At 39.0% G+C, this 12,668-nt stretch overlaps 1 protein-coding gene across 1 annotated transcript; it reads right to left on the minus strand.

The window, feature by feature from the left end:
• Positions 1–7,793: 7,793 nt before the first annotated feature.
• Positions 7,794–12,122, minus strand: ZNF396 (zinc finger protein 396; the record flags this gene model as incomplete). Its single annotated transcript, XM_084252696.1, has 3 exons — positions 7,794–8,296; positions 11,298–11,442; positions 11,703–12,122. The coding sequence occupies 3 exons, from the start codon at positions 12,120–12,122 to the stop codon at positions 7,794–7,796; spliced, it is 1,068 nt and encodes a 355-aa protein (XP_084108822.1).
• Between the last annotated feature and the right edge of the window lie 546 nt (positions 12,123–12,668).

A 12,668-nucleotide genomic window follows, 5' to 3' on the forward strand; every position in this document is an offset into this window, starting at 1 on the left:
TTTTTTCCTGACATTTTCTATCTTTGGTACTTGCTTCCTAAATATGTATCTAGAGTCTTTAAAGTCTTTTTTTTAAAAAATAACTCTAACATCTGTATAATCTAGGAGTTGGCACAATATGATTTTTTTCCTTGAAAATTGAGAGATTCAATAGTAAAAAGCTGGAGGCTTTTCCATTAAGATCTGGTATAAGGATGTCTACTCTTTCCACTACTATTCAGCATAGTATTGATAGTTACAGATAATTATTGATAGTTACAATTGAATCCAAATTGGGAAAGAAGTAAAACTATCATTATTTGCAGGTGACATGATAATATACAAGATCCCACAGAAAAACTAATCAAAACAATTAGTCAGTTTAGCAAAGTGGCAGGGTATAAAATCAACACACAAAAATCAGCTGCCTTCCTATATACAAACAATAAGATAGAAGAGAAAGAAATTAAGGAAGTCATCCCCTTTATAATTACACCAAAAAAAACCCCACAAAGTAAATACCTAACAAAAGTAAAAGATCTATACAAAGAAAATGATGAGATGTTGAAAGAACTAGAAGAAGACATAAAGAAATGAAAAATTATTCCCTGTTCATGGATTAGAAGAAACAACATGGTCAAAATGGCCATCCTACCCAAAGCAATATACAGATTGAATGCAATCCCAACAAAAATATCAATGGCATTTTTCAAAGAACTGGGGCAAACACTACTGAAATTCATATGGAATCATAAAAAGACCCTGAATAGCAAAAGCAATCTTGACAAAATAGAAAGAGAATGGAGGTATCACAGTTCCAGATCTCGAATTATATTATAAAGCCATAATAATTAAAACAATCTGGTACTGGAACAAAGACACACAGACCAATGGAATACAATTGAGATACCAGAAATAAACCCACAAATATGTGGACAGTTAATCTATGACAAAGGATCCAAGAACATACACTGGAACAAGGATAGCATCTTCAATAAACGGTGTTGGAAAAAGAGGACAAGCAAAAGAATGAAACTAGACCACCATTTCATATCATACACAAATCAGTTCAAAATGGATGAAAGACTTGGATGTAAAACCTGAAACCATAAACTGCAAAGAAGAAAACATAGGCTAAACATTTCATAACATAAGCTTTAGTGGTACATTTAGGGATTCATCCCAACAGCAAAGAAAACAAAATAGAACATAAACAACTGGAACTACATTAAACTAAAAAACTTCTGTACAGTAAAAGAAACCATAACTAAAATGAGAAGACAACCTACTGAATGGGAGAAAATATTTACACACCATGCATCTGACAAAGGACTGATATCAAAGATACACAAAGAACTCATAAAACTCTGCAAAAACAAAACAAATAATCCAATTAAAAATGGATAGAAGATACTTAAGAACTCTGGATGAGAAAAAAAAAAAAAAAAAAAAAAAAAAAAAAAAAAGAAAAATGGATAGAAGAAATAACCAGTCTCTTCTTCAAAGAAGACATAGAGACTGTAAAAAGGCACACGAAAAAATGTTCAACATCATTTATCATTAAGGACATGCAAATCAAGACCGCAGCAAGATACCATCTCACACCTGTGAGAATGGCCCATATAAAAAGACCAGGAACAAGTGCTGGCAACAATCTGGAGAAAAGGGAACTCTCCTACACTGCTGGTGGGAATGCAAACTGGGTCTAGCCTTTATAAAAAGTAGTACAGAGGTGTCTTAAAACATTAAAAATAAATCTGCCATTTGACCCAGTAACTCCACTCCTAGGCATCTACTCCCAAAATTCAAAAACACTAATTTGAAAAGAAACTTCCACTTCCATGTTTATTGCAGTGCTACTTGCTACAGCTAAACTATGCAAGCATCCTAAGTGCCCCAAAACAGATGAGTGAGTCAAGAAGATGTGGTTCTTGGACCTCCCCAGTGGCGCAGTGGTTGAGCGCTAGGTTGCAAAGCTGCCCGCGGCCTCTGTGGCGCCGGTTCGATCCCCGGCTGCTCCCCGGCCACCGGAGGAGGGTCCCACATGGCGCGCAGACCTCTCCTGCCGCCCGCTGCTCCCCTCAGCAGTGTACTTCGGTCCTTCTGCCTGCTCTGCTCCCCGCTCTGGCTCTGGTGAGTTCTCTCACCCTCCAGTGCTTCTGACTATGCCCAGTGCATGTATAAACAAACAAACAAACAAATAAATAAATAAAACATGCCTCTATTTAAAAAAAAAAAAAGATGTGGTTCTTGAGTTATCAAAAAAGATAACTCATGCAATTTGTGGCAACATGGATGGAGTTGAAAGTGATAATGCTAAGAGAAGTAAGTCAAAAGAAGAAAAATAAATACTGGATGGTGTCACTAATATGGTAATATAAAGTAACTAAAGTAAGGTAAGAGTAAGATAAAGGCAAACTTAAAAACCAACTCTTGAAAGGTAACTACAGAACTGAAGCACCAAGGGAGAGAGGTGGTCTAGGAGGAGTTAGAACAGAGGGAAGGAAGCACAATGGGCTATGGGAGATTTGGTGGTGGGTGCACTATGGTGGTGAGACCTGATGAGGGTATCCAAATATACCTCAATTAAAAATAAATTTAAAAAATAGTAGCAAGAGTCAACATTAATAAACATATTTTTAAAACTCTATTACTCTTGGTCTAAGTTTTCTAATGTCATTACTATAATGTAAATTGAAATATAAGCAATAATAGATTAATGCTTTGAATTTGAAAAAAAAATTGAGAGATTCCTGGTTCTTCCTACATCTAGTTATATTTTACATCATATCCTGCATATTTAGAATATTGTCAAATTTGGGTTATCATTTAAACCCTAAGGAATTTTACTTTGTTGTTGTTGTGTTCAAAGGCAATTGCCCTACTTTTAGGCGCAGGCCATAAGTTCTGATCTTCATTGTGTAGGTTGTGGTTCCAATGTCAGTTTTCCAAATTTCCAGTACAGTTTGGTTCTGTCATTTAAGTACGCCACCCAGTGGTCAATCTGGATCCTGAGTTGAAGTCTACCCAGTATTCAATTTATAATGCCTGTGAGTTCTGTTTAGGGTCAGACCAACACAGACCTAGTTTAGAGGTGAACAGGGGAGTTCATACATAACTTTTGGGGTTCGCAGTTGCTTGTCTTCCTTTTTCTGGTAACCCAACACTTTTTGGCTCCCTAAGTCCTCCCTAAGTTGTCCTCCAGTAAGACAGCTGAAGTTTTAGTTTTCCTTCTCTGCCCTTTACTTCTCTCAACTCCATTTGTAATCTGGTCCAAGCAGTGAGAGGACGCAGACAGTAAAAGCAATAGGGATTTGCACCATGCTTTGGGCACCAAAACTCCTCAAATAAAGTGAAAGTTTTCCTTCCCTTTGAGTCTGTTGTGCCTTCCTGCCCTCTCTGCTGTTGCTGTTGCAGTGCCTGGAGGCTGGGGTGGGAAAGAAGGCAAAGGAAAAAATAAGGATATGGGGTTTCTCCCATCCTCTCTGGCTTTTGGAGCTCCTTCTCACTCCTTGGGCAGGAGGCGTAACACTTCTCTGAATTCTTTCTGTGTACTCTCTGGGTGGCAGGCCGCCTTTGACAGTCAGCCAAGAGAGACCAAGGGGAAGAAAAAAATGGGTAAATTCAAAGCTAGTTCAATGAAATTTCAAATTCTACTCTTCGTCCACAATCTGCTTACCATTATTTACTTTGAAAAGTCTCCAAGGAGCTGCTCTGTGCAGTTAGTTCAGGACGCACGTTATCTCCAGCAGGAGAGAGAGGAGTGTGCTTGTTTACTCCCTTTTCACCAGGTCTAAGCCTCTGTTCTTGTAATTTTTTTTTCTCTTCTACTTACTTTGGTTTTAAATTGCTCTCTTGTTGTTTTTTTTTTTTTCCCTCCCACTAGCTTCTCAAGGATATAATTAGACCATTGATTTTAAACCCTTCTTCTCTTCTAAATACTTAAAGGAATGGTATTTAGGGCTTGGTTCTACTTCTCTGCAGTTTCCTTGGTTTCCTCCCTCTGCCTGTGTCAGTTCCACCTTCCAGCAGCAACTGCACTGGCAGCATCACTACAGTGTGTTCTAGAAAGAGAAAGTATCATCTCTTCTGTTTCTTTTTTAGAAGTAAACTTTTTTTTAGAAGCCAAGCCTCTCATGTCTCATTGGCCCAGACTGGGTAATATAGCCATTCCTAAAACAAAATTACTTGCAGGTGTAGTAGAGTTGCCAAGATTGACTTAGACTAATCATTACAGATAGAATGAATATTGAAAAGTCAAACCATAAAACCACCTAGGTGACAAAAGGGCTAAGAACAGGTGAAAAAAAAAACAAGATTTCACAGGCTAATCTGATTGTGATGCAGCCCCACTGACATACCAACATTTAAATAGTTGATGTGACACATCCTCCAATTTTATACTTTTCTAGTATATCCTTATGGAAGTCAAGGAAGCAAAAGTATCAGCTATTTAAAAATTAAGAAACTCCAATTTTGTTGTATATTTGAGAAGCAATGTGGTAACTTTTCACCCTACTACATGGACACCATATCTGCTTCTGTACTGAGCCCACTATTCCATGCATGAGCTGCCTTGTTTACTGGTTTCTGGAGAACCTGGCCCAGTGTATGACTCACAAATTCTTGTGGAATGAAAACATTTGCAAATTATATATCTAATGAGGGATTGATATACAGAATTTATAAAGAATTCCTATAACTCAGCAGCAAAAACAATAACTTAATTTCAAAAATGGACAAAGGACATGAATAGACATTTCTTCAAATAAAACATATAATTGGCTAATAAGTATAGATGCTCAACGTAACTAATCACTAAAGAATACAAATCAAAACCACAACACTATACCACCCTTGTTAGACTAGCTATGATTAAAAATACAAAAATCCCACCATCCTTAGTGTTGGCAAGAACGTGGAGAAATTAGAACCCTTGTGAATTGCTGATGGAAATATAAAATAGTGCAGTTACTGTGGAAAACAGTTTGGTGTTATATATTTAAGAGGGAGGGAGGGAAGAAAATGCCTTGTGGGATTAAAGCTCTTGGAAAACAGAGGTCCTCGAAGATAAAAATCCAGAGGAGCATTTGGAGGAAGCAGGCAAAGGATGTAGAAATAGAAGTGAGGGAGAATATGATGGCAGCCAGGGTCCTTCAGACGTGGGAATGGCAAGGGATCAGAGAGATGCCTCTTTCATTATGAGAAGAGGAAATGATGAGTGAGGTGTAGGTAACTTGACAGGAGGAGTAATGCAGGAAGCAAAATCATAGTCATTTACCCATAAAGAGGAAGTCGGCAAAGGAGGATGGCTGAGCCCACACTGTTGCCAATTCCCACCTGCCCTGCTGCCTTCCCTCCAGAGGGTGAAATTTCTTCTTTACCAGACACACTTGCACAGTGGAAACATAATCAGAATTTTGCTGGGGTTTCCTGGAAAGTTTTTCTGTTTCTAGCAGAGAGGGTCATGGCTGGTGTTCCTCTATTTCTTTCTGATCTGATCCCAGATGCCATTCCTGGAGCTGGAATAGCTTTCTTATGTATCTGAGAAAATAATCAAGGAGAAAAGTCAAAAGAGAGGCAGAGATAGTGGCCAGACTAGTCATTGTCCAGTTGCTGAGAGCCAGTTGCAACTCACCCTCCAGATTTCTGGTTCCAAGTCTTATTTAAGCCACCAATGGTGGATTTTACATCCAGAAACAATCCTGACACAAGATTTAAGGACAGTGGTGAGCATGTGACCTGGTCTTCAAAGAGAATGGGAGAGAGATGAAGAGAAAGCATAGGAGTATAGATAATATTGAAGGCTCTTATGAAGTGAAACTTATTTTTAAAAATAGCACTTTCATTTGGTGCACTATCTGTAGAAATTAATCCTTCTAGTGGGGGTGATGATGATGATGCTAATTTTTATCAAGTTTAACCCACATCATAATTCCCCTCTTAGACAAACTAACACCTCCTACTTATTAAGAAATCTATGTAGATACAAGTAACTCAAACATCAATAGCCTTTAAAGTCTCATGATGTACATAAAAAATATGATTTTTACTACTTTCTGATAAAGAAATTCAGATTATTCAAAATGAAGAAAAGGAAATCTGACAAAGTTTGCAGCAGCACCAACGTAGATGCTTCCCTAAGAATATTTGATTTTTGATTGTGTTATTTTATTCACATAGTACCTAAGAAACTGGCTTTCCATAATTAAGCAGTAATTCACAATACACATATATCTGAAGCATTTGCTACTTTAATAGATGGCTTGTTCCTCTCTTTAATTACAAAGAGCATGAGCCCCAAATAAAAAAACTCAACATTTTTAACAACTGAAAGTATACAAAATCCAATATATATTTATATTCACTAGAACTAGAAAGGATAATCACTATCAGAAAATGCTATAATTAAAATTTATATTCACTTCTGCTACTAATCTTATATTTATGAATATATTAACTAAGCAGAGCAGACTAGTCCCACATTTGTTCCTGGAATTACTCGAAGCACTAGCTACAGTTGGATTTCTTGTTAGTGAAATGTTTACAGTTCATGAGGAACCCATCAGACATAGGTTCACCATGAGCCTCCTCTTCCCTTCTTCCAAGAACTTTCATTTCTAAGATTTGCCTCCATCTGGGGCAACCATAGCAGCCTAGAAAACATAATACATGCATTCTTCTAATACACCACAGTTTGGTCAAGAATTCCTGGAGAAGGGGACATTATACTGTATACTGTCAGAATAATTTTAATAACACACATCAGTCCTTTTCTATTTCAACAGGGAATCTGATTTGTGTAATTCAATATGTGTAAAACTTTGGGGAAATCCTTCAAATTGAACTTTAACAATTTCTTCATTTGTACAAGAGCACTGAAATCCAGGCTCTCACTTTGTGACACTCATCTAGAAACTCATCTAAGAATGTGTAAGATCCTGAAATGGCTGTCCTGTGATGCCTGAAACACATACCCAGCTGACTGTGCCAGAAAAGGGAGCATATGAAACAGTGAAGGATAGTGGTCAGCTGCTAAGGGTTTCCTTTTCCAGGTAAACTTCTTGCAAATGTCACAGTTGCCAATATTCCTGTTAGCTCAGCTCCACCTAAACAGCTTTTTCATCATCTCCCCATTTCTTTATCTGGGTATCATCCACCTTATATAAACACCCATAGGCAGCCCTATTTTTAACTAGAACATTCCTCATGTTTAGATCATCCCTCTAGACATCTAAAGTCATCTTAAGATTCTCAGTGAGTTTTTTCCAAACTATATTTTAAAGGTTGTTTTAGGTTGAGTCCCTTTACCCACCTGCTTCCTAATAATGACCCTGGACATTTCTGCCCAGGTTTTGAGGTACATATTTGGGGGGACAACTTCCTATCTCCCTATCTTGAATCTGGTGACAAAAACCAGATGGGAAACCTTTTTAAAAAGTACTAAAATCTCTAGTGTAAGAACTCCAAAGCCCAGATTAGGAAATGGAAGGAAATATCCATTTTTATAGTGAGTAACTCACACATGCCTTCTCAACAGGAAAAGTGGTTTCTGTCTAAAAAGGAATATTCTAGTTCATTATTTGTGTTAGTAATGGAAATAGCAGATTATGTCTGAGAATGTCTTTTCAAGAGCTACCCTGGGGATGGAAATCTGAAGTCAGCTTTAGAATCTCAAGCACCCAATGGAACACTGCTGATGAGCAGAAAAGCAAGCAACTGCATAAGACAGTCCACATCATCTCTGTGGCTTGTGTGGCCTCTGAAAGGAAACTGATTCCTACTGAAGTCACAGTTTAATACTAATATTTATACTAAGGGGTGTTTCTGTCCTGTGTCTTCTCTCCCATTGAAAAAGCTCTGAGTAAATGCTGATGGACTTTTTCTCTAGTGTGTCTTTTCCTATGTCTGAAAAGATTGGAGCTCTGACTGAAGGCTTTCCCGCAGTCATGACACTTGTAGGGTTTCTCCCCAGTGTGGATTCTTCGATGCTGAATCAGGCTCGCGCTTCGGCTGAAAGCCTTTGCACACTCATCACATGCGTAGGGTTTCTCTCCACTATGGATTCTCCGATGTAGGATAAGGGCTGAGCTCTGACTAAAGATTTTGCCACATTCATCACACTTGTGTTGTTTTTTTCGAGACGGGTTTTCCTGTCTTTTTTCAAACCTGCCATCTTGTTCACAGGTTCCTGCATAGTTGAAATTCTGGGAAGCTGTCATAGGTAGAATATTAGAAATACTACAATGCAATCCTGGGCCGGAAAAAGTCTTTTCTTTTGAAGCAGACTTTTCAATTATAGTTCCAGTGTATTTATCTGAAATAATACACAAAAAAAGCACATGTCACCAGTTATCTGTTTAGAATGAAAGAAAGGAAATAGGATGATCCAAATGAGATGATTAGCTAGAATGTTTGTAATACAGCATCACAATACGGAAGGTGGAGAGGATAAGGAAGAACACTGAAATCATAATGCAAAAAAGAAAGGTGTATATATTGCGGAAGCAGCTAACCAGAAAGATGAGAAGGTCTATGCAAAAACCAGAATGGTAAGTAGGGGTAAAAAGATACATCAGGGCCTCCCCAGTGGCACAGCGGTTGAGTGCCGTGCTGCGAATCTGTCCGCAGCCCCAGGAGCACTGGTTCGATTCCCAGACAGCCAGGGAGAACCCCATATGGCGCAGCAGACCTCTCCTGCCTTGCCTGTGCTCCCCTCAGCAGTGTCTTTGCTCCGTCTGCCTGTTCTGCTCCCCGCTCTGGCTCTGGTGAATTTTCTCACCCTCCGCGCTTCTGACCTGTACCCCAGTTCTTGTATAAAAATAAATACATCTTTAAAAAAAAAAAAGATACATCAGAGAATGAAGACGGTCTGGCAGAAAAGAAAGGGCCTCAAAGATGAGGGATTACTGGAGAAACAGAAGAGCAACCGGAAGAAGAGGAATCAAGTTTAGTAGTGGGTAATAACAAACAAGATTTAGTATGAGTATCAATAAAGAAAATTAAACTTTAATAATGATAAATAAGTCAATGATTAATCAAAGAGAGGACATGAAGAAGGCCAAGGGGCCAAACAATATGCAAAATAATGTCAGAAAATACAAGTTGGGGGGAAAAAATAATTCTAGATTAGGGTAAGACCTTGTAGCACAGACTATCCATCTACAAAAACTGCTACTCTTCTATGTATTTTATAGTTGGTTTTATTACTATACATTATTATGTATAGTTTACTGGAATTACTACTGGTTTAAAATAGAAATCACTTTATATATGATAGGGATTCTATCTCAGATTCATTTTTTATAAGCTCATATCCCAAAGTGACCACAATATCTAATCACAACCATCAAAATCCTGGCAAGAGTCAAACTTTGATAGCAAGGAGATCAAGGTCATCTGTAGACATACACAGAAGTCCTGTAACGGCCTTAAGATGTGGTTTCATTAGTCCATCACAAAGATTCGCATTCTCTCTGCCTTCTATTGCAAGATCCTGGGCCTTTTTCTTTCTGTTCCAAATTTCTACACAACTTTAAAAAATGTAAGAAAGGTCTCTGTGAAAACACTCACAAGCAGGACACAGCTCTTGTCAACACTGGGAGCCTGGGCCTTGGCTTTGAGGCTTATCACTTCTATAGTCTGTACCATATGAAGGTGAAGGCAAAGGCACTGGGTTCCTTTCCTCTCTTGATGTGGTATGAAAAGCCTTTAGCTATACTCCTAGTTAAGTCAAAATAGCTGCTACCCTGGAGGCAGTGTCCACTACAAGCCTCTTGGGAGCAGGTATTTATAGAGTAAGTGTGAGATATCTTTTCTTTAACAACCTATTTTCTAACTGTCTCTAAATGTTTGTGTTTTGTTTTTTTTCCTGTATGTCTTATCAAAATCACCTTGAAAAAACTCTAACCTGATCAGTCTACCCAGGTGGGTAAACAGGAGGCGATACTCTCAACTAGGGTTTTTCTCTTAATTTCTGGCTATTTTAACAAGATGATCATCTAGAAGATGGGTCTCTCCTCAACTGTCACCTCTATTTCATATGTAGCTACTATTTAATAAGACCCTGTCTGCTTCTTATTTCTCCCCTTTATTGTTTGCTTTTTTCCCGTAGCACTTATTTTTTAGTATGTGTGGTGGAAGAACAGATTGCTCTCCTGTCCATTTGGGAGTGCAACAGTAGAAAGTGCTGCAAAGAGCAACAGAGGCTAATTGAGGTTGGGAGGGAGTAGAGAGAAATTTGCAAAGCACTGTGAAAGCAGTTATGTTAGCTCTGACAGGGTGACTTAACAGGAGATAGATTTTATTTTTTTTAATTGAATAGTTTTATTTATTTTTTTGATTAATTAATATTTTATTTTATATAATTCTTACATCATTTTTCATTTTTGCACAATGCATGCATTTTCATTTTGGTTATATTCCCCATACAAATGCACCCCCCCTTATTTTGACCCAAGTCCTTCCTCTCCCCTTCCCCCTTACCCGTAGTGTGTCTCTGACTTATAGTTTCTTGTTGATTTTGATTTTTACTTTGTATTAATTAGTCTTTTTTCTGGTCCCTTATTTAGGTTTTCTAGATTCCTGCTATGAGTGAGACCAATGTTTTTCTTTTTCTTTCTGACTTATTTCGCTGAGCATGATCCCTTCTAGCTCCATCCATGTTGCTGCAAACTGCATGTGTTTATCTTTTTTGAATGCTGAGTAATATTCCATGGTGTATATGTACCACATCTTCTTGATCCAGTCATCTATTTTTGGGCATTTGGGTTGTTTCCATAGCTTAGCTATTGTAAATAGAGCTGCTACAAACATAGGCGTGCAGGTGCCCTTTGGAATTAATGTTTCTGTGTCATTTGGGTAAATACCTAGGAGTGGAATTGCTGGATCATATGGAAGCTCCACAGAAGATAGATTTTAAACTGTGACCTGAGGGGGAGCCCCTCAGAAGGGCCTTAGGTGCTATCTTGAAGGCAAAAGAAGTGGGAAGGATGACAACCAGGAGCCCATGGGCTGAGACTGCTTACTCCTGCCTCAGTCAGTGTGGCTGCGTTTTATATTTTGCAACTCCACATAACACTGCATTTGAGAAAGGGGTCATGCTGCTTTAAAAGGTTTGAAAATCCTGGTGGAGATAATGCCAGAGATTTAAAATCTGAAGATTTTATAAGAATCTGTGAGAATTACATGAAAGAAACAAAAACAAAACACTGAAAATATTCAATAGCACTAGTGGAAGTTCCTGCAGAAAGAGGGGAAAAGAAAGGAAACATGAGACCTCTTGAAGAAAGCAGCTGAGATGTGTGTTTGTCCCTCACCGTTTTGTGTTAAGGAGTGAAACTCCCACGATGCCCGCTGCAGCTGCGACTTCTCTGGCTTGGGTCGGCTACTTGGTAACTCCTGCCTGTTTTCCCAAGGTGCTGGCTTCTCTGCAAGCATGTCCTCATTTTGTCCCCAAAAGACCTGGAAACAGTTAGGTACAATTGAAGCCAAAGAAAACAATCAGGACTTGAGGGCAAAATAACAAAGAAACGTAAAGGGAGAAAAAAGAAAAAGGAGAAAAAGCAGAGCTACAGTCTATTTCCTGGCACAACCTCGAGGGCATCGACCACACCACACATCCCATTGTGCTAAGGGCACACACAATTTGCAAGCTCTATGCAAAGACTCACCAGTGCTCCTGGCTCAGCTTGGTAGTTCATGCCCACCGACACCCTCTTTACCTGCTCAGCTGGCCCGTCAAGCTCTCTCTCCAGCTCCTCCAACATAGCCACGGCTTCCTCTCCATTCTCTGGTTGGTGCTCTAGCAGCCAGGCCTGCAGCTCCTCAGGTAGGCTGGCCAGGAACTGCTCCAGGACCAGCAGCTCTAGGATCTGCTCCTTGGTGTGAACCTCCGGCCTCAACCACTGACAGCAAAGCTCCCTGAGCCGGCCCAGCGCCTCCCGGGGCCCAGGAGAATCCTGGTAGCCAAACTGCCTGAACCGCTGGCGGAAGGTCTCTGTGCTGTAGTGGCTGTTCCCATGCAGGCTGGAGTCCAGATCACAGGCCTGTTCTTCCTCCTCCATCTTCACTACCAAAAGGCTATCTGGCTCATCTGAAGTTTGTGGATGGACAGTTAATGACTCTCTCAATTTTGCAGACATTTGGGCTGGAAATAGTTCAGGACTGCTGAGTTTTAATCTTCAAGGTGATGAAACTCTCTTTATAGACACTCCTTAAACATGAGAGCCAGAAACAAGTGGAAAGAAAAGACAAATGCTTCTTATGATAATACAAGATTAGAAACATAAAACTGCACAGAAAGCACTGCCCTTAATCTTAACATAAACCATGCTTTCAAAGAATATGTCCTTCTTTTAAAGAATCAAAGAGCTAAGACTCATTAATTCATATGCATGAGTAATTCCCAATTTATTTTAAATGCCATGCCTACAAGGCAGACTAAATATCATAACAGATCACCTGGGATTGCACAGGAGCTCCTGGAGAATAGAAATAAGGGAAGCCTGAGAAAAGCTATGACTTTGGAGCAGGTTCAAAGAGCCAATAATTTTATCTAGCCTGCTGCAAAGAGATCTTAAAATAGTCTCACGAAAGAAGTACTTCCCTGTGGATTTTTTCAATATTTACTAATAGTTAAAACAATTATTATCTTGACATTAAAGGAACCATTCAAAAGAAAAATTACA

Source organism: Talpa europaea (genome assembly GCF_964194135.1).
Source record: "Talpa europaea genome assembly, chromosome: 13".
Lineage (NCBI taxonomy): Eukaryota > Metazoa > Chordata > Mammalia > Eulipotyphla > Talpidae > Talpa > Talpa europaea.